Source organism: Macadamia integrifolia, unplaced genomic scaffold (genome assembly GCF_013358625.1).
Source record: "Macadamia integrifolia cultivar HAES 741 unplaced genomic scaffold, SCU_Mint_v3 scaffold2546, whole genome shotgun sequence".
In the NCBI taxonomy this organism is placed as follows: Eukaryota; Viridiplantae; Streptophyta; class Magnoliopsida; order Proteales; family Proteaceae; genus Macadamia; species Macadamia integrifolia.
Genome location: NW_024868787.1, coordinates 26,641 through 51,707, shown reverse-complemented (window position 1 = coordinate 51,707; position 25,067 = coordinate 26,641). Strand labels below are relative to the sequence as shown.

Sequence of the window (25,067 nt, the reverse complement as noted above, 5' to 3'; positions counted from 1 at the left end):
CATTCCCTTGACTCATATTGATAAGAATTTGACTCCACGAGAACTTGAACAAAAAGCTGCTGAATTGGCCTATTTCTTGCGTGTACCAATTGAAGTATTTTGAAATAAAAATGAAGGAAGCTGGAAGCTGGAAGCTGCAAGCTGCAAGCTGCAAGCTGCGAGCAAGAGTGACAGCATCACGAACTGCCTTTCCCTTTAATTTTCATTCACAATCTAACGTCGCCTCTATGTATGCACTACATTTTGATAATTTTCTTCTCTTAGTAGTGTGCAACTTGGGCCGGGCCCAACCTGATTTTCATCTAGGCTGGGTATATTTGAGTTATGCTATGATGGTCGAGGATTGGAGCTTATCCAAGCCTTTCCTGAGTCTGACATGATGTACTAGAGTATCAAAATTAAGAAAAAAATAAGGGGAGAAGTTGCAGTGTACAATCATGATAAGGGTAAAATGTGTGCATCATAGATCCTTATCCCTCATCCAATAGTTGTGTGCATGCTCGCACATGATGCACATTCGTATACAAAATCTTTCACCGTAAGATAAGAGGAAAAAAAAACTTAAAAGGCAACATGACCCCAACTACCAAACACAAAGTTGAGTGAAATTGTCACGCTTCCCTCATGAGAGCTGGAAATTTTACCCGTGTTGACGTTTTTATGTGCATTCTCATTGGTCCCTACGCTGACATAGAGATGTGCTGCTTTTTAAGGAATCCTCTCCAAAAATTAAGTATTAACTAATATAACACAAAACCATCCCAACCGACAACCGTCAATAAAAGGTTATGAATCTCAAATTCACTCCCATCGGGTTTTGTTATTTTACCTTCTTCTTTTCTTTTCTTTTTTTTTTTTCATCATTTGTCAAGGATCCTGTCCCCTGGCTGGTCTTCATGGCTTTTGAGTTGTATCTCTTTTTCATTTTTTTAATGAATTTTTCATTCACCCATGAGCAAAAGTGAAAAAAAAAAACCAATAAGGTAAAAGCGAACCAGTTCTGATCCTGACTCCTTAGGACTAGCCGATTACCTAGCACTGCACCGATATACTCCCTTAGTTAGTTTTCAATTAGTGTCTGTGTGGAGGGTGGACTGTCGATCAATCAGGTTCTGGCCAATGTTAGCCCAGAACAAAAGCGAGCCCTACTACATGCCTTGCATACAAGCGGTGCATCCAAGGGAGCCCTTACATTTAGGGGTGTAAAAAAAGCGCGGCCCAACCTAAACCTGAAACCCAATCAAGGCATGGGCTAAGCGTTTCAGCTTGCAGGGTGTGCTTGGGCTGGAATTTTCAGGCCCGATGTTGGGTAGGGCTACACCTGGGTTAAGGCCTTGGGTTGAGTCTGGCCGGCCCAACCCTAATATACATATGTAATAAATATATTATATTACTACATTAACATATAAAATGTCATATTTTTTAAAAATGTTTTCATTCACTATCAACAGCTCTTTCTAGTCACACTATCCAGGTCTATATTTACTTTTTCTTTAAATATATATTTTTGGCTTTCAAAGTTTGAGAATGACTGAATTAATGATCTCTCTCTCTCTCTCTCTCTCTCTCTCTCTCTCTCTCTCACACACATATCCATATCCAAATTAAGGATGTGAATTTGTAACTGAAACCATTTATCGAAATCGAACCGATCCGTTTACACTGAAACCGTAAAACTGTTTAGTAAATGGTGTGATTATGGTTTCAAGTTTTAGGCCAATTAGCTAAATGGGTCGGGTCGGTTTTAACCGCGAAACCCGTTGGTTTCAAACCGAATTGAAACCGTTTAAATCGAACAGTTCAAAATCTTTTAAACCGATCCGATTAATTCGTATAATAATTAAATAAAGCAGGTGCAGTAATCCATATACAATTAACAATTAAGTTAAGTGTCCATCCTGCTTTGGTATGATTTATTGCAATTCAGTTCAAGTTTAGGCTTTAGATCATCAACTTGTAATCCATATATGTTACTATATTGTTATCACAGATGGGGTGTTTTGGCTAAACCACCTGTCATTTTAATATTTTATGTTGTAGAAGGCTGGATTTGGATGTTGTATAATATTAATTCTATATGTTTGAGAATGGCCATGCAAAGAAATAGCAGTAGATTATCAAATTAAGACATACCATCGTTAATATAGAATTTCTTATTTGTGGTTGCCAATTATTTTTGGATAAGCTTATGATTTTCAGTTTAGAGATGGTTGCAAGTTATAACAAACCGATTATGAACCGTTTTACAAACCGTATGGAATAAACCGAAACTGTTTAAAACCGTGAAACCGACACCATTTAGAAACCGTGGAAACCAAAACCGTTTACTAAACGGTCACGGTTTCAAAAAGTGGAACCATTTACTAAACGGTCACGGTTCAAAAAGTGGAACCATTTAGTAAATGGTGCGATTAGGGGTGTCAATCGGTCGGTCCGGCTTGGTTTCGGTCCGGGTTGAGTCGGTTTCGGTGTGGGAAAGTTCAAACCGAAACCGAACCAATAAGGAAATTCCAGTTTCGGTTTGGTTTCGGTTTCGGTGCGGTTTGGTTTCGGTTTGTCTTTGGTTTCTTAAATCGATTTGTAACCGGGTTGGTTTTGGTTTTTGGTCCAGTTTGGATTCAACTTTCCATACAAATGTTTACAAAACTATGCAAATTTTGATTTTTTTTTAATGAATTTTGGAGTGTTTCGGTTTCTTACCGGTTTGGTTTCGGTTTCGGTCCGGGTGTGAGCCGGTTTCGGTTTGGTTTCGGGTTCATCCGTTTCTGGTGCGGTTCGGTTTGGTTTGGTTTTGGGGTTGCAATACTCCAAACCGAACCGACCCAATAAGGCTTCGGTTCGGTTCGGTCCGTGTTGTTATCGGTTCGGTCTGGCCGGTTTTACCGGTTCGGTTTAAGAATTGACACCCCTAGGTGCGATTATGGTTTTAGTCAAATAAATGTGAACTGAACCGATCTGCACCATTTAAACCGAAACCGAACCAATTAGCACCCTTAATCCAAATAGCATTATACAAGTGCTGCCATGATCAATTAGGACCAACCTGGCTCAGTCAATGTCAACCAAGGCCGGATTGGGTTGAATATCTTAGCCCAGCAGAGGGTTGGGTTGAGCGTGGGCTACCCAACCCAACCCAACCCATTGACACCCTCAACCTTACGTTAATACATACATAGTTGTGGATATGGGTCCTACCGCATGAAATCAAACATCAGAAGGAATCTATAGAATGACGATCAACCTCTCCAGAATATTGATATGGGTACCATGACCACTTGGGACCACTGGATTCGGAGAGGCACATAGATGGATCTCATTTCACATTCCAATCCAACGACTATCAGAAGCTATCCATAAGCGAGTCGCAAATGTGCGGATGTTGCTGAATTTGACTCCACAAACTACTTCATAGTGAGGGGTGTCAACTGATCCGTTCAAGTTGTTTCTATTGGCGACGAGAGATTTGACGAAAATACTTTAAATTTGTGACGAAATCATAGTTTATCATTATAAGGGAAAGATAACTAATGTAACTTGTAACATGGACACAATTTTGGGAGAGGGAGACTCCCTCACAAAAAGTAAAAATCCCACTCAATGCTTTTATATTAGTGCTCTCATTGGCCCACGTGCTGGTGTAAGAGCCACATTGCCTTTCTGGTATTGGGATTGAATTCTCCTCACGTCTTAAGGGGACCCACACAAAGTAAGACGGTTAAAAAATAGAGGTGGCAAGAGAGTTTCATCTACTCTCTCGCGTCTCTATCAATATGCTCACAACTATCTTAAGGGAGAAGTGGTGGATATATATACAAATCCAATTTTGATTTCGTATTGGGACGTAGTTGTTTCTTCTGTATGAGATCTATTTCCAGTAGGGGTGTTAAACAGTGCAGTTTTGGTTATTCGGTTCAGTTTACATTTTGATAACGTGAAACCAAAACCGCACCGGATAGGAATAAGGTGAAATCAGAATCATTTTCATCCGATTTGGGTTTTAACGGTTTTTAATCGGATTTTGTTATTCGGTTCACAATCGGTTTACATGGGGTTAATAGTGTCGTTTTAGAAAATGGTTTGCATCCTACAATTAGTGTGAATCCTATATATATTAAATTTCCTAAGGAGTTAAGACAATATACATTTATTTTGCCAAGGACAATATATTTTCTACGTAAAAGACTCCACATATTATAACTAATTAACTATGATCTTAGAAATTAGAAAATCAAGAAGTGTGATTGTGTGAAAGTGAAGCTCCCTTCTCGGTTCGTACTTTGATTTTTTTTTTTCCTTCTCCCCTATTTTCATGGAGACCCATAGAACTTCAAAACACTTTAAGTCTTTAATACTAGGTGCCAGTTAACCATCGGTTTTTTGGTTCGATTTGGTTCCAAACCAAAATTATGGCCTATAAAACCAAAACTGGATCAATTTACTACGGTGCTGTTCTGTTCTGTTATAACTGATCAATTTCGATTCTGGTAAACAATTTCGATTATATATTGACACTCTTAATTTTCAGTTCCAATCTTTTTTGTGAGAAAAAGAGAAGAGAAGGTGTTATCTCGTATTAGTTTGCGGCATAACGGATCTCTTTTTGTCAAGGGAAGAATGGAAGGTATTGACTTTTTCATATTTTGTTATGATAGGTTTTTAGGTGAAAGTAATGTGATCTTATGAATCCACCATTGTTTGGTGAATTGTTCCATAATCCAATATAGGATTTTTCTTGTGATATTTTAGTAGCCTTTATATTGTTTAGGGAGGAAATCTTTTATTACGGTGAAAATTTTACTTCAAAGAGGTCCCATGGATTTCCACATAAGATTGGTGTATTCTTTTGTGCTTGGGTTTATTTGTTAAGGATCTCCATTAACTTGCACACATATAGTGAATGGTTATTTTTCCCAACAAGTGGATCTTGTTAGAGACTTGGGTAAAACTCATCCTAAAAACTAGGTGTTAAGGAGATGATGATACCCAAATACCTATAAGTCTCTACATCAGGCTATCCACTTCCGATTTGGAATTGTTACTTTTGTCATCCACGTTGAACAAAAACAATTTTCCCCTCCACGCGGAAGTCCAAGATCATCCCATCTTCCCCTCCATGTAGGAGCCATCGAGATCTTCTCTGATTTCATCATCGAAGACACAACGAGTTCCTATGCCTTGGCCTTGTCATAACTTGACCCTGCCAAACCTTGGCTCAGAGACCACTTGTTATGAATTTGGGTAGAACTCTTCCTCAAAAGCTAAACGCTAAGGAGAGGGTGCCCAAATACCTATAAGTCTCTATAGCAAGCTATCCACTTCCAATATGGAATTATTACCTCCTCCATCCGCGTGAAACCCTCTCCCTTTTTTCTTTTTCTTTTTCTTTTTTTAATAAGGTAAATAATATGTTACGAAAATATATATCAAACATAACCTAAGTATTAACTTACTCCTCTTCCTTTTGTGCTGGTTTTAATCCCGAGATCTTCCTACAACTAGTTGAGGCTGTTATTGTATATCTACTTGACAATTTCAATCATGGTTTGAGAAGACAGAATTGGGGATAGGATCGGTGAAGGCTAATGCTGATCTAATATCAATCTAGATCGGATAGAAATACCCTTGGGTTTAATTTAAAAAAAAAAAAAATATTGTTTTACTCTTTATTTTTTTTGGATCCATCAATATGGCATCGATCATGATTTAAAATTGATCAAAGTCAATACCGAATCGAGTCCTCAAATCATGATTTCAATACAACAACTAGTGTTTCTTGAGGGCGGATCAGGTTCACGTACGAGAATATACGAGAACGGTCCTGATCATGAATATAGAATAAATTTTCTCTCTCTTCATTTAATAGATTTTCTATACACGGATCAGAAGCGTACAAAAACATTCTCGTACGTGAACCTGATCTGTTCACATGTTTCTTCAACTAGCAAGAAAAGATTTATTGCGTCAGCTTTGACCCCCCTCCCCCTTTTTTCTCTTTCCTTTCGGCGACCTTGGAACAGGAGATTAAAATTCAAAATATTTTCTCTTGATTTTACATTCCAGCGTTGCCCAGGAAGAGCTATTTTATAAGGAAAATTTGCTTTTGCCAGTTGCCACATCAAAACAAAATGGAATTATATTGAGTGCCAAATGCTTAAACACGCTATACGTTACATGACCCATAACTAAAATTCCTCATATGTGACCGTTACCTTCTCCTTCTCTTTTGTGTATTTTGGTAGGGACCTTCTCCTTCTCTTTATAATCAATCATTTCTTAACTAAAAGTCCTCATATGGGACCGTTACCTTCTCCTTCTCTCTCTTTATAATTAATCAATTTTTTTTTACTAATAATTATACCTATTTAATGTGCTTCTTTCTACAAAAATAAAAAATAAAAAAATATTGTGCTTCTTTGTGCTTCTCTGGTCCAGCTACATGATGAAGCTATTTCCTAATATATCAAGTATAAATGATGCTTACCTGGTGTGGTCTTTGGATTAGAATTCATACGTTGACATGGTTTCATCTTAGCTTCCAATCTGGTAATTTATAAAATACCTAAGGGCTAAGACCCTTATTTTTTGAGTAATGATTGTATGCCACAGGTGTGGTGGTATGGCGAGTATCAGATGGCCGAGATGACATCGGCATGTGCCTCGATGTTGTTTCGGCCATTGGATGCTTGCTGTACTGTTGCATCCGCGGCAGAGGATGTTTTCACTTATTTTTGTCAGATAAGAATGGATGAATATATTTTTATCCTTTTTTTACCTTTCTCATTTTTTTCATCAAGCAAATGGGGTCAAATAGTTTTGTTTGTCCATGAAAACACAACTTAAAATGAGAAATATAACTTTCCAGACAAATTCTATATTTTGGAAGAAAGATCTTTAGGTGGTGTTTGTTTTGTCAATTTATTTCTTTTTAATTCTATATGTGTGTTCTTGAATAGATGAATTCTTCAAGGTTGAAAAGAAAAACAAAAAACAAGTGTCAATTGTTTATTTAAAAATTTTTATTTTCAAATAAAATAATATTAGAGAGCAGTTTCAAAGAAAGAAAAACCAATCCTCTTGTAACGAAAAAGTTATACTATTAAATATTAATAATAAATTTTGGTAAAATATAATAATAATAATAATATGTCCACCAAGGGGATGAAGACTTGAAGTGAGAGTTGTATGTTATTTATTAATTGTTCTTAAAAGTTATTTAAGTCAAAGATAAAAAGAATTATAAGAATTATTTGGAAGTGAAATATTATTTCAAGAGTTGTCATTCTAAAATGATAAAATTTATCCTAATTGAAAAAAGAATTGTGTTATATTAAAAGTTTTAAAAAGTAATGTTATAATTTCTTTTTCATTAATTTTTGTCGCAATAAGATTTCTTCATATAAGATGAGAAAAATATTCTAATTTGCCTCTCACCTCAAATTAGATCAATACCGTCTATGTTTTTTCTACTTAAAAAATATATATATATATATATATATATATTTTGCCACATATGGTGGAGAACATTTTTTTTTAATAAAAATAAATCCTATCATTTCAATAAAAATCATATTAAATAACTTTTAGTTTATTGAAAACCATTTTTATCTATACATTAAATATGCGTTAAATTACTTTGGGAAAAAGGACAAGGGACAATAGAGAAAATGTAACAATTTCTTAGTTTACCACTTCGATGACAAAGTTGCACCATTTTTTTATTCCTTGTTTTTGGCAATTAGCAAACTTAGGCTGCATTTGGTACGTATGCATTCTAAAAAATCATACCAAATGCAGCTTTAGTCTTCTACCCATGATTTGAAAGATTTACTAATTATATATTATATATTTTTGTTATCTTATCATTTTTATCTCAATATTTTGTAAGTTGTAAGAACCCACTCTGTGAATATCTCAACTCTAAATTGTGATTAAAGAAAATAAATTATATAATAATACTTTTCAAGAAAACATTTGTAATAAAAAGTTATGTTTTAATATTATTTCTTGAATTGTTAGAATACACTTTCAAATTATGCTGAGACATAGCAGATCTGTAAAAGACATTTAAACACACACACACACATATATATATATATATATATATATATTTTAAATTCTAGATGCACCTGAACTGAAGAACCACTACTCTTTAATTATATAGAATTTGTTTCATGTGAGGATACATTAAGTCAAACCACAGTGGTGGGTAGCATGACTCTGTTGGCAAAGAAAGAAAGGGAAAAAACCAAATCAGGACATAATAAATTTAATTTAAAAAATAATAATAAATTACAATTTTTTTTTAAGACTAATAAAATACAACACTGTTATGCAATGTTCCAAGTGTCGCATGGCAGGAGGTGCACAGGTGTCCATTGAGTGTATTGCCACACATCTGACATGAGTTTTTTTGGTAGATATCCTTTAATTGTGGACCTCTATGTAAATATAAAAGAGTCAGCGGCCTTTCTAAAAAAACAAAGAGTTACTTGTCTTCATAGACACTCATGTCATGTTAGGTCTAATGGACCAAACCAAAATTACATAATAAACCTAAACAAGTGCTCAAATGACCAATAAGTACTAAAATGCCAATTTCTTTATTATTATAAAAAATTAAAGGGTCCTTGAATGTAGCTGAGTGTAGCATGTGCAAGTGCTCCTTCTATCTTCTCACCCCTCTCTCAAATAATCCCTTTTTTTCTTGAAATGATTTCTATCCAAGGGCAGTCATTGGATGTTTATTGTCTTATTTCATTTATGAACCAACTAAATAGTTAAAAAATTTAACGAAGCCTCATATATGAGTCATATAGATTATTTAATAAAATTTAATGAAATAAATTGTAGATGCATATGTAAAGAGTTAAATACCAACACAACTCATTAGTTCAAACTATTTCCAAATTCTACGATATAAATTACCAAACAATCCTAATTACTAATTCGTACTTAGCAGTCATGAATTATTCGTAAAATTTACATAGACATTATTTAAGCATTTAAGGATAAACGAGACAACATAATCAAGGTTTTAAAAAGCGAAACAAGGATCAAATCAGAATCTACTTGAATCGATCTGATGTAATCGATTCTCAACCATTATGAGATGAAAATGGAATGGACTATCAGTTCAAGAATCAATCCGATCGAGGTTAGAATATTAGAAAAATGATTAGGAAATCTAATCGATACAAAGATGCGATTCCAATTCAAGTACTAATGATTAGGATCAACATAAATCAAGATCAGACAGAGTAAGCCGATTCATCGATCCAATACCCGATTCTTGAAACTATGACAGTAATAGTTACAAACAATATACATATATATTTTTTTGGTAGAAGTTATAAACCAATAAACCAATAAACCAATAAACCATACATTACTGATAAACTAGAGGAAAAAGAAAAAAGAGAAGGGTATTTTTGTCATATAAGAATCCAGCACAGTTATTTGGCATAATACCCGAATCAAAGTTCGGACCTTTTCCCCAAATGTAGGAGAGTGAAAGAAAAACGAAGAGTAATTTTTATATTATTTTCCAGGTTTTTCAACTGCGAGTCTGAGTATGAGACTCTCTCCTTTACTCCTTTATAAGCTTCTTCCCATTTCCCTCTCCCATCTCAATTTTTAAAGACTCTTCTCTCTCTCTCTCTCTCTCTCTCTCTCTCTCTGTTGTTTTCAGATCCTACCAGAAAAACCAGAACTAGAAAAGTAGTAAGGTAACAGTTCTGTTCGTTCTCGATTCTCGTTGTCTTCCTCTCTGGTACAATTCTTCGAGCTGAAAGAAATAGAAACCATTAATGGCGGGAAACGACTGGATAAATAGTTACCTGGAAGCGATTCTCGATGTCGGGCCAGGAATCGAGAATCCCAAGTCATCGTTGTTGTTGAGGGAGAGAGGCAGATTCAGTCCCACTCGATACTTCGTCGAGGAAGTCATTACTGGTTTCGATGAGACCGATCTGTATCGCTCATGGGTTAAGGTATGATAAAATACTATTTAAAGTTTCAGTTTGTTCTTCTCATATAGCGAGTTTTATTGTTCTCTGATCATCCGTGTTCAGGATTTTAGCAGGATTCGAAGGATTTTTGGTTGCAGGATGATGGAAATGATAATTTTTTCTCCTCTTTTATGTATTGATGCAGGCATCGGCGACAAGGAGTCCTCAGGAGAGGAATACGAGATTGGAGAATATGTGTTGGAGGATTTGGAATTTGGCCCGGCAGAAGAAGCAGGTTTTGTGGTTTTCCAATTGACTTGTCGTCTGATGTGTGGAGCTTAGTAGTTATACTGTTGTTTGGATTCTTCTTTGCTATTGCCAATACTTTGTATGTTGATAGATTATTGAAACTGGAAAATCATTTCGTGTTGGGTTTGGTTCCACTTTGATTGTGCTTTTGCACAGTTCATAGATCAACTCTGTTTAACTAAAGGCTGATTAGGACTTTGCAACACCTTGCTGCTTGTAGTTGTGAATTTTTTTGGCTGATTTGGATCATATTGGGTTTATACTTAATTTGAGGCTAAAACCATGAGTTCTTTATTTCTTTAAAAAATATCCAATTATCCTCGAATGTGTTTCCTAGTTATGCAGCTTTTGATGTTGTGTGGAAGTTTGATTCGGTCACTCTGGTTCTGGGATGCAGTATCCTTTGGATTCCACCTGTGAAATTTAGTGGCACATCTCAATCATATAGCCATCCATGCACTTGATGCTTCCCCTTACACTTTCTGCTGTCTCCCTACCCCTTTTCTATAAAAACTTACTTTCTCAACCTGTTTTCTAACATTCACTCTAACATGTGCAAAGTAGAAGATGAAATGGACAAGCAGGTGGTAGCTATCCTTACATATTTGGCTATTTCCAAGATGTCAAGTGCTGATGTTGTCATTCTGTCTGTCAAACTCATGGGTTAGCTACATGTCCATTTCATATGGGCCACCATGTATCGGGCTACTTCTTCTTCCCCCTAATATGCCTTAGTAAAATTATTTAGTACCTGAAGTAGTTGTTATAAGGTTTTGGGATTTGTGATTCTTTATATATGTATAATGAAACATGTTTTGCTACATTATCAATATCGAATGAAAATGGATTCATTGACATGAAAAAAATTGTAGCTTTATCAAGTAAAATAACAGTTCATTGTTGAATTCTGCCCATTGATTTTTATCTTCAACAGTGTTTAATTCATGTTGGTTGTGGATGATTGCGGAAGAAAATTGGTTAATACTTGTTAATTTGTTTTGTGATACCTTCACCACAGAGATCGTTGCTATCTTATTACTTATGGAATAAAAGCTTACTCTTTCTTTCTGGGATATCCTTAGGTTGACAGTTGAATTGCAAAAACGCAAATGCTTTGTTTTTCATTGACAAAATTTACTCGGTGTGGTTACTCCCTGCTTCATGAGTAGATGTTTTATTGTGGGATGAAGTTTCGATCAGTGTTTGATGGATGTTTAAAATGGTCAATTACATAATTTCATGGATGCCAATATGAAAATACAATAACACCAGTCCTTCCGTAATGTAATTCTTGGTCCATTAAATTTGAGTTATGATTTCATCCATAGTAATTATTCTGATGTATTATGGACAATAAGTAGGATTGGATGTCCTTGCTGTTTTTTTGGGTTCTTATTCTTTTTGTATCATTTCTTAGATCCCATTTTTCTGATCCTAGGTAATCTATCCCTTTTTCTCATTAAGTAATGTGTTCTAAGGATTCAGACTGATATTCCATTTGCAACCTGCAAATTCTACTTGAAATCATCAGTTAATTGCCCTCATCTTCCTTTATGATTATTTTCTGAAAGTAGTTATTTTGGTTATTTTGATGCAGCATGAAGGAGAGGAAGCTCAGCGTTTGGCAAAACGTCGTCTTGAGCGTGAAAAAGGTCGCAGGGAGGCAACCGCTGATATGTCAGAAGACTTGTCAGAAGGAGAGAAAGGAGATGTCGTCAGTGAATTGTCAGCTCATGGTGAAAGCAACAGAGGCAGAATGCGTAGAATCAGTTCCGTAGATGTAATGGAGACCTGGGCTAGTCAACAAAAGGAAAAGAAATTGTACATTGTGTTGATTAGGTATGGACTAACATGTTATGCTCAACTTTTCTGTTTCAGATAGTTGGCCAGTCTATTCAATTATCTGTTGAGGTAGTTATTCAAAGGAATGCATTTCAATCAGTGAATGGGACATCTATTTTAGCTTTCAGTTGAGCATTTCATGATTTTTTTGCCCTACTTACAGTCTCAAAATCGAACTCAAACTCAGCCTTATCCTTGTTAAATGGAGTCGGCTAAATTGAACCTCTCTGAAAAGTAATTTTGTAGAATTCAAAGTTCCCAGATTTCAATCATTTTTTGCTTACAGAACACTTTTTGAGTTAAATATTTAAAATATATTTCATTTAATTTCTATAGGTCTTAAATTGATGCCAAAACTTAAAACTCTGTTCATGTACTTTATAGTTGAGAAGCTTCTGGAGACGAGCTGTAAAGAGATTGTGGGTTTGCTGCAGTTTATGTTTTTTTGGACTACCTTTTTGTCCTGATACTGTGATGTTATTCTTTTGATCTATTTGGCATGCATGATGATGTTTTTAACCAACACTCTTCATGCAGTCTCCATGGCCTAATACGGGGTGAAAACATGGAGCTTGGGCGTGATTCTGATACCGGTGGTCAGGTAGCATTTGACCAGATAACGTTATCCCTGAGGTCCTTGTTGATGTACATATATTTGATAATTCATTGATGCCATCAGTATTCAGCTGTCACAGAGAAATCTAAAATTTTCTCATTTTGTTAGGTTAAATATGTTGTTGAACTTGCAAGGGCTTTAGGCACAATGCCGGGAGTTTATCGGGTTGATTTGTTGACGAGACAAGTATCAGCACCTGATGTAGATTGGAGTTATGGTGAACCAACAGAGATGTTGACACTGAGAAACTTTGATAGTTTCACGGATGACATGGGAGAGAGCAGTGGTGCTTATATCGTCCGTATACCATTTGGGCCTAGGGATAAATATGTTGAAAAGGAACTGTTGTGGCCCCACATTCCTGAATTTGTTGATGGTGCTCTTAGCCATATAATACAGATGTCTAAGGTTCTGGGAGAACAGATTGGTGGTGGGCAACCAGTCTGGCCTACTGCCATCCATGGGCATTATGCAGATGCAGGTGATTCTGCTGCTCTTCTGTCTGGGGCTTTGAATGTTCCGATGCTTTTCACTGGCCACTCACTTGGTCGGGATAAGCTTGAACAACTTCTGAAACAAGGGCGCATGTCCAAGGATGAAATAAATTCCACATACAAAATAATGCGTCGGATAGAGGGTGAAGAGATATCTCTTGATGCATCTGAAATAGTAATCACTAGTACAAGACAGGAGATAGAAGAGCAATGGCGTTTGTATGATGGTTTTGATCCGATACTAGAGCGCAAATTGCGAGCAAGGATCAAGCGTAGTGTTAGCTGTTATGGCAGGTTCATGCCTCGAATGGTTGTAAGTACTGACTGATGTTTATAAAATTCTGTATGGTTCCCATGAAAGTTATTTAATGAATTTAAGTAAGCTTGAATTAATTGCATATTTGATGCAAAACTAGTCAAGTTGTAGGAGAATATTCTCAATAACGAGTCCTAATTGGTAAAGTCAATATCTGCAGGTTATTCCTCCTGGAATGGAGTTCCATCATATTATTCCACATGATGGTGATATAGACGGCGAAACAGAAGGAAATGAAGATAATCAATCTTCCCCAGATCCACCTATTTGGTCTGAGGTTTTAATAATCTTCTGTTCTCTATTCCTTCTGATCCATGATTGACTGATTTTCAAGTGATGATTTCTTTCAGATTCTACAGTTGCAATTGGTTTTCGAATGTAGAAGTTGGGCTTGGGCAATTATTTATATATTTATTTATGTGGCAGATAATGCGCTTCTTTACCAACCCACGCAAGCCTATGATACTTGCCCTTGCTAGACCGGACCCTAAAAAGAACATTACAACTTTGGTCAAAGCATTTGGAGAATGTCGCCCATTAAGGGAGCTTGCCAATCTCGTATGGTTTCTGTTTGACACATAATGACACTTATTTAGTGGGTAAATGCTGATGATTGTTCATAAGAGCTGAAGCAGGTTTTTCTTCCATTTTTCTGTTGTTTCAGACATTAATAATGGGGAATAGAGATTCTATTGATGAAATGTCTGGCACAAATGCATCTGTTCTTTTGACAATAATTAAGCTGATTGACAAATATGATATGTATGGTCAAGTAGCATACCCTAAACACCACAAACAATCTGATGTTCCTGACATTTACCGTCTGGCAGCAAAGACAAAGGTACTCTTTTTTTTTTTTATATATTTAAATAATCAGATGAAGTAAGATCATGGTTCAAATAGAACTAGTAGTCCATTTCTTGTATCATGTGTATTATCCATTCCAGTTAATAGTTCCTCATTGTCTCATTTAAATTTTTGTGTATTAAGAGCATTTTGGCTTCAGTTCTGCCATACGTTAGGTTTCTTCACATTATTTATTACTTTGACTTGGAAGGATGAATTTGGTAGGAGTGTGAAGGTTTCTTTCCCTTCTATGATACTGAAAATGATTGTTAATGCTCAAATAAATGTATTTTTCTGTTGTTTCATTGAGTATGGAAAAATGCAACTCGAACCCTGAAAAAAAAAAAAAAAAAAAGGAATATTTTCTTTGTTGTAATTCTTTTGTCAATGCACATGATGTCATGGCAATGAGGCTACATAGGAGTATCACCATGTTAAAAAGGATAATTTAATGCTATTCCCCCTTCAACTGTGCAAGTTTCATTAGACTTCAATATTGCTCATTTTTTCTGGAGTAGCTCAATTTGTCGGGATTTTTTTTCTTTTCTCTCTCTTTCACATGTTATCATTTTGAATGCCATAATGATGCTACAATTAAGGAGAAGGGGGGGGGGGGGAAGGCCACTGCTTCCTTTATGAATTAGTGACTTTATTGCCCTTTCCCATGTCTGGTTGGATACATGTTTTATGGTTGAGTTATTACCCTTGTGCAGGCTGAGGTGTTAGGGATCAAAGAAATTCTTTTAAATATGTGGTGAAGTTTGTAAATTGATGATTTAGATGAGATTTAGCTGAAACATCACATGGATGATGACTTTCTGTAACCTTTTTAGGGCCTTGGTGCTGACAATGCAACCTTTGTCTGTTTATGAGCTGAACAGAGGAGAGAGTATGGTGCAACTGAGGACATGCAATGTCAGTTGATTCTCATTATTAACAGGCAGGGGAGACCCAAATAAAAAAATATCCTTATTATCTTGGTTCATTCGTATTGTCCATAATGATGTAGAGGTTGACGATAGCGTTGATCATAGACGAAAACTGGGTGGTGGTTGTGAGAAATTTGTCCTTTGACCAATGCACATTGATCCAACTCATGGAAATTTTAACTTAAACCCCGTTTAGATTTTAATTTGTAATTGCATGGGATGGATATGATTGAGAAGGATTAAGAAAATTTGTGACTAATCAATAAAAGATAAGTTGTATTCTAGGAAATACAGAACTTAGTGGGGGTGAAGCCTCTGTCAAAAACTGCTTGCAGCAAAAAAAAATTTAGATCCTGTAGTGAAATAGTATTTTTTGGAATATGTATTAACAAATTATGTTTTGCTAATCACTTTAAAAAAGCTTGATTGCTTTTTAGGCACTCCAAAAGGAAGATTAAACAGGATGCGCAGATATGAAAATATCAAAATGGTTTAAGAAATGCTGGGCTCAACACTTTTTTTAAAGGATGACAAATTTATAATAGACAAGAATTAAGATAGTGTATATTGTATAACAACAATACAAGGGGAAAATCCTCTAAAGCCCAAATGGAGCAGAACAAAACCAAAGACAATCAAACCCACCAAAATGTCAAAGAGGAGCATCAACATGATTATTAAGCTTACAAAAAAAAAAGTTGACATTTAAATAATCCTGGAAAACCATAAATTGGAGACAATTGTTTCTCAGATGATTTTACAAACCAAAGGTCTAGAAGCAACAAGCAAATAACTTGACTAAGACCTGCACAATGGAGTACTTTGAAAAGCAACAAAGAGTAGGGGTCTGGAGGGAAGTGCTGAATATTTTAGGCTTACATCCAAGTAACTTAGCTATTTTCCCATCAAGTTCTACAATCCTTTTTGGTTTCCCCCAATTCTTCATTCTTTGCACCTACCCCACATTATTTTGTCAATTTATAAATGCTTTTAAAAATTTGTTAAACAATAAGCACAGAATTGGCACATATGCTGTTGGAGCTCATGTCTGATCTTGGTTTTGCAGGGTGTTTTCATCAATCCGGCTTTTATTGAGCCATTTGGTCTTACTTTGATAGAGGTTTTGGAACTCCCTTCATTTTTGCAAAGCTCTTATGGTTTGCAATTAATTTATGACAGATACTAAAGTAGGTTTTGCTCCTTCACTGAACAGGCTGCAGCTTATGGTTTGCCTATGGTCGCCACAAAAAATGGAGGTCCTGTTGATATACATCGGGTGAGTCATGTATTTGATCCTAGGATTTTGTTCAGAAGACATTTTAGATCCATTTTGGCAGCTGTAGTGAGATGAAGTTTCAGATTCTCATTGTAAACTTTGTTGCAGGTTCTTGACAATGGTCTCCTTGTTGATCCTCATGATCAACAGTCTATTGCTGATGCTCTACTAAAGCTTGTTGCAGATAAGCAACTCTGGGCAAAATGTCGCCAGAATGGATTGAAAAATATTCACCTTTTCTCATGGCCAGAACATTGTAAGAATTACCTATCTCGGATAGCCAGTTGTAGGACAAGGCACCCACAATGGAAGAGGAATGATGATGAAAATGAAAATTCAGAGTCCGATTCACCAGGTGATTCCCTAAGAGATATTCAGGATATATCTCTGAACCTAAAGCTTTCATTAGATGGTGAAAAAAATGAAGATAGTGCCACTCTTGATAGTGCTTTAGATTCTGAAGAAACTTTTGCTCACCGGAAGAGTAAGTTAGAGAATGCTGTTTTGACATGGTCGAAGGGTGTTCTAAGGGAGACAAACAAGGCTGGTAACATTGAGAAAGCAGATCAGAATACAATGGTTAGTAAATTCCCAGCATTGAGAATGAGGAAGCACATTTTTGTTATTGCCGTGGACTCTGATACTAGTACAGAGCTGCTTGAATACATTCAAAAGGTTTTCAAGGCTGCAGGGATGGCTAGAGCTTCGGGCTCTGTAGGGTTCATATTGTCAACAGCCCTGACCATATCTGAGATACAAACTCTTCTCCTCTCAGGAGGCCTGAGTGCAACTGATTTTGATGCTTTCATCTGCAACAGTGGTAGTGAAATTTACTATCCATCTTCAAGTTCTGAGGGTCTCCCTTCTGAGTTTCCTTTTGTAGTTGACTCAGATTATTATTTGCATATTGAATACCGTTGGGATGGAGACTGGTTGAGAAAGACATTGGTCCGTTGGGCTGCTTCAGTTGTTGATAAGAAGGGGAAAAATGAAGAACAGATTTTTACCGAGGATGAACAGCGTTCAACTTCATATTGCTATGCATTTAATGTGAAAAACACAGCATCGGTAAATCAACTTCCCTTTTTTTTTTTTTCTTCAAATGAAGGATTGTTACATCTTGTCAGTTTTCAAATGAGTGGAGATGTGAGCGAAAACCTGATGGCAGTTCAAAACTTTCTGCTCTATGTTTTACACCATAGGGGTTGGGTGTACCTGTGTAGTGTCCTTTTGAGCTCGCAAGATGTGCATAACACAGACGAAAATAGTAGAGAAAATATTTTTTTTTCTTAGGTTAATAAAATAACTGGTTTTTATTCTTTATTCTGGTTTTTACAGGTCCCTCCTGCTAAGGAGCTCCGGAAATTGTTGAGAATTCAGGCTCTTCGATGTCATGTTATATACTGTCAAAATGGCACCAAGTTGCATGCAATTCCTGTACTGGCTTCTCGTTCTCAAGCCCTGAGGTATTTAAGTTTATGTTCACTTTTTGGGAATATGATTGTTGTTTGTTCTACAATTTAACTTAGGGTTGACTGTTTGTAACCAAGCAGGTTACAAAGAGAATTTGTTACCTTACTTCAGTTGCCCATTAGCATAACTTGTGAGGGGTAGATAAATCCTCATAAAGTTGGTATCTCCACCTCAAAGGATTAGTATTAGTCAAGTTTGAGCCGACATGCTATGAAGCCCGAATGTCGACAAATTTTATTTCCAAAATTACCCTCCATTTAAGAGGATGAATACAATTCTGCTGGCTTCCCTTTTCCAAGTCCCGCAACATATTCCTTAAAAAATAGGAGCAGCAGCAGCGGGGCTCTCTCTAGCTTTGCCAGCAGTTGCAAATCTCCATACATACCATCTCTGCTGAAAATTGTAAAGCTCTAGAAACAGTCCCATTAATCTCTTTCTGTTCGGTAGCAGTACCACATCCCCGACTATTCACAGCCCTCACCACATAGCACATATGAGAGTGCTGTTGGAGGTAGAACTTTGTACCATCACTGGAACTTCGTTTTGTTACATCGGATCAATAAAAGATGAGAATTTGACCGAAGTTAACCTTACCATATACCTGTGGATTTAGCTCAAGTTGAGCCATCTATCCAAGCTTAAGCCGTATTGTTAAGTTTGTCTCGAATTCCTGACCCGTTTTGAAGATTGACTCGATCCGACATATTTTGGTGGCGACCCGAATGGGAAATTTTCTGAGATCTGTGATGGAAGCAGAGGGGTTGGGCCGATAGGCCCAAGCCCAGCGCCCATCACTGATCTCGTATGGGGGTGCGGGGCGGTATGGTTCGACCGGATCGACCGCGACCCGATTGGTCGTCCCGCGATTTGGAGTATATATAATGTACTGTTGCTTGTTGAGAAAGTCATTGTATTCCAGGGTTTTCACGCAGCCAGGGTTTCAGGGCGAGTTTTTCCTCGCCGCTGCTAGGGTGTAATTTCTCTTCTGCATAGTGAATCATCTTCTTCTTCGCCCGAGGACGTAACACACCACCCTGGTGTGTGAACCTCGTTAAATCTCTGTCGTACGGATCTATTGTCTCTTTATTATTCATGTTTCTTGGTGTTTGATCTAACACGTATGAATTAACTGAACCAATCCAAAAATGAAATTACTCACCCTGCCCCCAATTCTAAATTGCTCAAAAGGAGGCATGGTTTTAGTGCACGGTCTTGGCCTCTGCTGATACTGATTGGATGTATCAGTTGTAATCGGACAATTTTGCCCCTGTAGGTCTATAAAAATTGGTTTTTTGGACCTTTTTATCCTTGGTATAAGATCAGTGAGTGCTGATACCAATCCCAAATCGGCCAATACAGCTGATCAGAGATTAACCATGTGAAGAGGAGGCAGGGTTACAAAAGCTTGGTTACAAACAGATTTATTCCTCTTTGTTTTTAAAATTACTTTGTGGAAATGTATAATGCAACAACTACAAACTCCAGTTGGTTTACTTCTTATTGGCATAAAATTGAAAAAATAATTGAATTGTGGGAGTAATTTCAGATACTTACAGGGTGGGGGAAAGATGAAATGAACAAAAATTAATCTGATTATTCTAAATTGACAAAGTTATTATTATTTTTAGCTTTCATAAAATTTCCCACTACTTCTGTTTTTTTTTTTGGTCCTGCTCAATTGTGCTGGTCTTGTTGCATTTCTTCTGCACTCTATCCTCTAATATTGTATAGGGTTTGATGATTGCAATCTGAAAACACATTCTTTCCAGGTACCTATATGTTCGATGGGGTGTGGAGTTATCAAATATGGTTGTTTTTGTGGGAGAAGGTGGGGACACAGATTATGAAGGACTGATTGGTGGGGTCCACAAGACAATTATATTCAAGGGTGTCTGCAGCAGTGCGCTTGCCCTGCTTCGTTCAAGCAAAAACTACCCACTTGAAGATGTTGTGCCTTTGGACAGTCCAAATATTGTCCAGACTACTGAGCAGTGCAGCAGTGATGACATACAAGTGTCACTGGGTAAACTTGGGGTTCTCAAGGTCTAGAAGAGTAGATAGAGACTCCTCCATCTGCTCCTTCTATCTAAGAACAAATTCAGACTCATTTACTTGCTGGTTGTCTTTGTTCTGTCGGGCTTTTCTATCTGGCTTCCATACCACCTTCAGACTTGAATCCTAAGCTTGCCTGTTGGTTCTCTGAGACGAAAAATTTATGGTTTCCCATGGGAAAGCATAAAAAGCAGAGCATTCTTCATTTTTTCTCAGGAATTCCATAACGTCATTTGATTTTGAATCTCTTGGGGTACGAAAAAAGCTTGGTTTTTCTTTGCCAATGTCCATTTGTGGCTCGTTGTCTGCTCTTCCCACCTTCATTGCCAGAAGCTGTTACTGTTTTATTTGATTGATACTTCTCAAATTTCAATTATGTACTCTCCAGTTGTAATGATGTGACATGGTGAAAATTCCAATGCTCCCCATCATTCTTTCTGTAGAAGGTTGGGAAAATTGTGCAAGGTCTTATGTTTTAAGTTGCTCTCATTTTCTTGTACAGTTTTTCAGTTCTGTAAAGTGAATTCAAATAAATGAAGCATGGATATCAAGAGTGAACTCATTGACTCACCATGTTTTTCCTGTATTATTCTTGAAGCTGGATGTAGTTGGGTGCTTTCTTAAGGCTACAACAGTTGCCAGGCCAGCTGAGATTGCACATGATGGACAGCAATCGCAACCAGAAAGTACAAGCACAGAGAGAGAGAGAGAGAGAGAGAGAGTTTGAGTTTCCTTCCATGCAACTTTGAGAGGCCCTACGCCAGACATAGGAACGTGCAATGACTACTGTTCCTTTGCTTCGAGGTGTGCACACCTTTGTGTGGGGTAACTCCTAAGGGCCAGGGGATAGAAAACACTTGCCTCAATTTTCTTTGGACTGAAATCTAACATGGGAGCAGAAAATCCTAAGGTCTACTTACCCACAATTTCGGTCCAATCTGATCTACCGTATGACAGAAATACGCACCTAACCAGCATTTGGTTATGTATCACCATCACATGGTTGGCCACACCATTGATCCAGCTGTACCCCTTTGTGCTTGCTTGCTTACCTGGTGGAGCTCCAGTCCATGATTCCAACTCCATAACTGCCCGCCCGGTTCCTTCCTCCATGCCTCTTCGTAAGCTAATAGCGATGGCAGTCCTGGTAAGCTATTTCTACCCAACCCGACCGGCCTACCCTGAACACTATATATTCTAATATAATAGACTAAACCGGCTGGTTCTCACATGACCCATTCTAAGGTGATGCTTCTTAACTAACTCGCACAAACAGTTTCACTAGTCCACAATAGCTGAGGTTCCGAAACCTAAAAGTTTCCACAATACAACCAAATTAATTGCTACCAAGAACCCAACTTTCTCAAACAACCAGTGACCAACCCATGTGTCTACTATGACCAGGGTTTCAAAAGTCAGTGAATGGGATACGGAATCGGCATTGACTCTGATTTTTTTAACCGGTTTTGCCCGATTTGATTAGGGGACCGGCCCTGAACGATCAGACGCGGCTTCCAAGTTTTAAAACCCTAGTTAAGACTCTTTACATGGCAAGGGAAAATGTCGAAATTAACCTTCCTTCTCTCTCCAAAACTTCTTTAAGCAGATTTGACTATACAGTCCACAGATCACACTCCAGAAATAACATTGGTAACATAACATTGGTAGGTAAGTTCAGCTTACCAATTCATCTTCCCATCGGAGCATTCATAACTGAATATAAATGAGAAGATGCCCTTCCATTCAAGATATCCAAAAGAGCATATTCCTCAAACCTCCAACGTCCATCTAATTTTTTCGATTATTAGTTCGCCATAATAAATTCTCTCTTGGTGTGTATCGTGTCGTGACGGTTTCATCAAGAGAGAGAGAGAGAGTATTAAATGATGCAGTAGTTGGGTGAGCTACATAAGAGTTTAAAGGGTGGGTAAGTAGGTTCATTCTTCATTGGTGAAGGAGAGAGTTGTTCCAGAAATGGGTACTTGCAATAAGAGGCTGATGTGGAAGAGAAGAGGAGGAATGGAGATGGAGATGGAGGTGAAGACTACCCATTACTTGGGTGATGATACCACTGCGAACAAGAAGACAATGGTGGTCGTGAAGACGAAGAAGATAACGGCGACGGCGACAGCGGCGGCAACCAAGAAGAGAACCCAAACAAAAAAGCAGTACAGTTTGGTGGCATTCAAGGATTTGCCTGATTACCTGAAGGATAATGAGTTCATATTGAATTATTACAGAGCAAGTTGGTCTCTTAAAGAGGCCCTTTTTAGCATATTCCATTGGCACAACGAGACCCTTAACGTTTGGACGTATGTATCATATTCTCTCCCCCTTCTTAATTTTCCTTCTTTTTCAGCTAAAATTTCCATGGAAATGACATTTTTCATGAAAATTTTTTAATTTTTTATTTATATTAAAATAGGTAGTAGGAAATTCTATTTTTCATTAAAAAAAAAAAATCCCATCTTTTTACATGGAATTAAACAAGAGGAATCTATGAAGAGAAAATTTGAAAGAAAATGAGAAAAAAATGTCACTGAATGGTTAGGTTAATTCACATGTTTGATTTTTTTTTCCCCCCAAAATTTATGCAGGCATCTATTAGGGTTCCTACTCTTCTTGGGGCTGACAATCCTTAATTTGAGGCAAGTTCCACAAGTACTCACCAGGTTGGTTGAAGATCTCTTTAACTATTAATCTTTTTCCATCCATGTCTTTTATATATTGCTCCTCTCATGTTGAACAGTTAATAGATGCAAAAACTAACACTCACCTAGAAAGAATTTGTTGTCATCTGAAAATGCTTTATAAATCAAAGGAAAAATCTTTTTTTCTTTCCCTTTTTTTTTTAATCGAGTTCTCACCATCCTTGGTGAGAAGAGAACTGGATCTAACCCACCTAGAAAGGGAAAAAAATCCTCTGTTTTTCTCATCCATGTTTTACACCTTCAATAGGAACGTTAAATGGGTGAGAATTAACGATGAGACTCACTATTCCTTGGTGTTCATTTATATCAAATCACTGTGAAGGGATTCTCTCATGACAAGACTTTACTCTTTTTCCCCTCTCAGATCCCGTAGTAGTGGGAATCTTGTGCACTAAGTCTTTTTTTCCATGAATTCTATGAAACAAAAATAAAGTTTGAAAACTAGATGACATAATTATGAGTAGTAAGTTTCATTTTAGGGTTTCAGGGTTTTGCTCCTAGTGCTGGTATTTTTCTTTTGGAATGCATTCTACTATGCCTATATTTGCATGTGAAGAAAATAAAAAATAATAAAATGGTTAAAAAATAAATAAAAAAATCATAAGGGCACAATCATTTCATTGATTTATGTCTATTCTCTTCTCAAATTCAAAATTTTTTGAATTTTTTCTTTTCTTTTCTTGACATCCAACATAGCAAGAGAAAGGTTATGGTTCAGTGATTGTCTTATTAGGTTTGTTTGGTGACTTCCTTAATTAGGATTTGTAAAGGTTCGCTTAGTGATTGTCGTGACCAAGCTTTGTTAGTTCATTTAGTAATTGTCGTGATCAAGCTTTTTTAAGTTTGTTTAGATGGTATTTCTCAAATTGTCGTGGTGACGATTTACTAATTTCATTTAGATTGTATTTCTGATTGTTGGTGATGTTAAATCCATCATCATTTTACAATTCCTTATCAAATGGACTAGTAAACCAATTATAATAATTATGTTAACCCATAGAATACAAGACACACCAACATTCTATTCAGATTGGTCCTTAAATCTAAATGCAATGACATTTTTGTAAAATAATAATAATTATTTTAAATTCACTTTGTAAATGAAATATTGACTTTGCACTGCCTGGAGAGAGAGAGAGAGAGAGAGAGAGGCAAACCTAATGATTTTGTATGCATTAATGGCAGGCCTTTTCCAATAACCACAGCAACAGTGAAGAACTTTACCGGTGATTCCAACAACTTCATGCTGGTAAGTTATATTAATCAGATTTTGCAAAAATTAACCAAAATTTGTCAAAGGTACTAACAAATTAATCTGTGTTGCATGCATGTAGAGAGCTATAACACTCAATGACGTAGAGAACCTGAGAGTAGCACAATGGCCATTCTTCGTCTTCTTAGGTGGTTCAATGTTCTGCCTCCTCAGTAGCAGTATTTGCCACCTCTTCAGTTGCCATTCTCAACCCTTAAACCTCTTACTACTACGAATAGATTACGTCGGTATCGCCGTCATGATCATCTCCTCCTTCTTTCCTCCTATTTACTATATCTTCCAATGTGATTCACAATGGCAATTCATCTATCTCACTGGGATCACACTCATGGGTATCTTCACTGTAGTAACATTGTTGTCGCCGGCGTTGTCCGCCAGCACATTCCGGCCATTTCGAGCATTGCTCTTCTCCTCCATGGTTCTATTTGGGATTTTTCCGGCAGCCCATGCTATGGTTGTGAATTGGGACCAACCTAACCGATTCATTGCACTGTGTTATGAGTTAGCCATGGTATTATCTTATGGAATAGGCACATTGTTCTACGTTACAAGGATTCCTGAGAGATGGAAACCAGGAATGTTTGATATGGCCGGCCACAGTCATCAGATTTTTCATGTTTTTGTGATCTTGGGTGCCTTATCTCATTATGGTGCAGCTCTTCTATTTATCCAATGGCGTAATATTGTGGGCTGTGATATAGTTAATATGTAAGTTCTTAATTGTGTTTACTGTAATATATTATGATTTATTTATTTTATAAGATCATTTTATTATTCAAATACACTCTCTCTCTCTCTCTCTCTCTCTCTCTCTCTCTCTCTCTTTATATATATATATATATATATATACCTTTCAAAACTGAGAGGGCTCATATGTAAAGGATTGTTATGAACCCTTTAGCTTCAGACTTACAAGCAATTTGAAGAATGTACATTTGCTTGATTAGCAAGGAATAAATAAAATTAAGGAGAAAGAATACTAC

The 25,067-nt window shown here is 36.8% G+C and overlaps 2 protein-coding genes and 1 pseudogene across 2 annotated transcripts; 2 read left to right on the top strand and 1 right to left on the bottom strand.

The window, feature by feature from the left end:
* Positions 1-5,345, bottom strand: part of LOC122066729 — a 7,313-nt pseudogene extending 1,968 nt beyond the window's left edge.
* Positions 5,346-9,540: 4,195 nt separating this feature from the next.
* Positions 9,541-20,658, top strand: LOC122066728 (probable sucrose-phosphate synthase 1). The gene is made up of 13 exons (XM_042630569.1): positions 9,541-9,989; positions 10,153-10,242; positions 11,854-12,095; positions 12,636-12,699; positions 12,823-13,521; positions 13,685-13,801; positions 13,951-14,082; positions 14,189-14,365; positions 16,366-16,419; positions 16,513-16,575; positions 16,684-17,643; positions 17,914-18,041; positions 19,818-20,658. The coding sequence occupies exons 1-13, from the start codon at positions 9,807-9,809 to the stop codon at positions 20,095-20,097; spliced, it is 3,189 nt and encodes a 1,062-aa protein (XP_042486503.1). The 5' UTR covers positions 9,541-9,806; the 3' UTR covers positions 20,098-20,658.
* A 1,327-nt stretch (positions 20,659-21,985) lies between these two features.
* On the top strand, positions 21,986-24,864 carry LOC122066724 (heptahelical transmembrane protein 1-like). The gene is made up of 4 exons (XM_042630568.1): positions 21,986-22,412; positions 22,698-22,772; positions 23,997-24,060; positions 24,146-24,864. The coding sequence occupies exons 1-4, from the start codon at positions 22,075-22,077 to the stop codon at positions 24,794-24,796; spliced, it is 1,128 nt and encodes a 375-aa protein (XP_042486502.1). The 5' UTR covers positions 21,986-22,074; the 3' UTR covers positions 24,797-24,864.
* Positions 24,865-25,067: the final 203 nt, after the last annotated feature.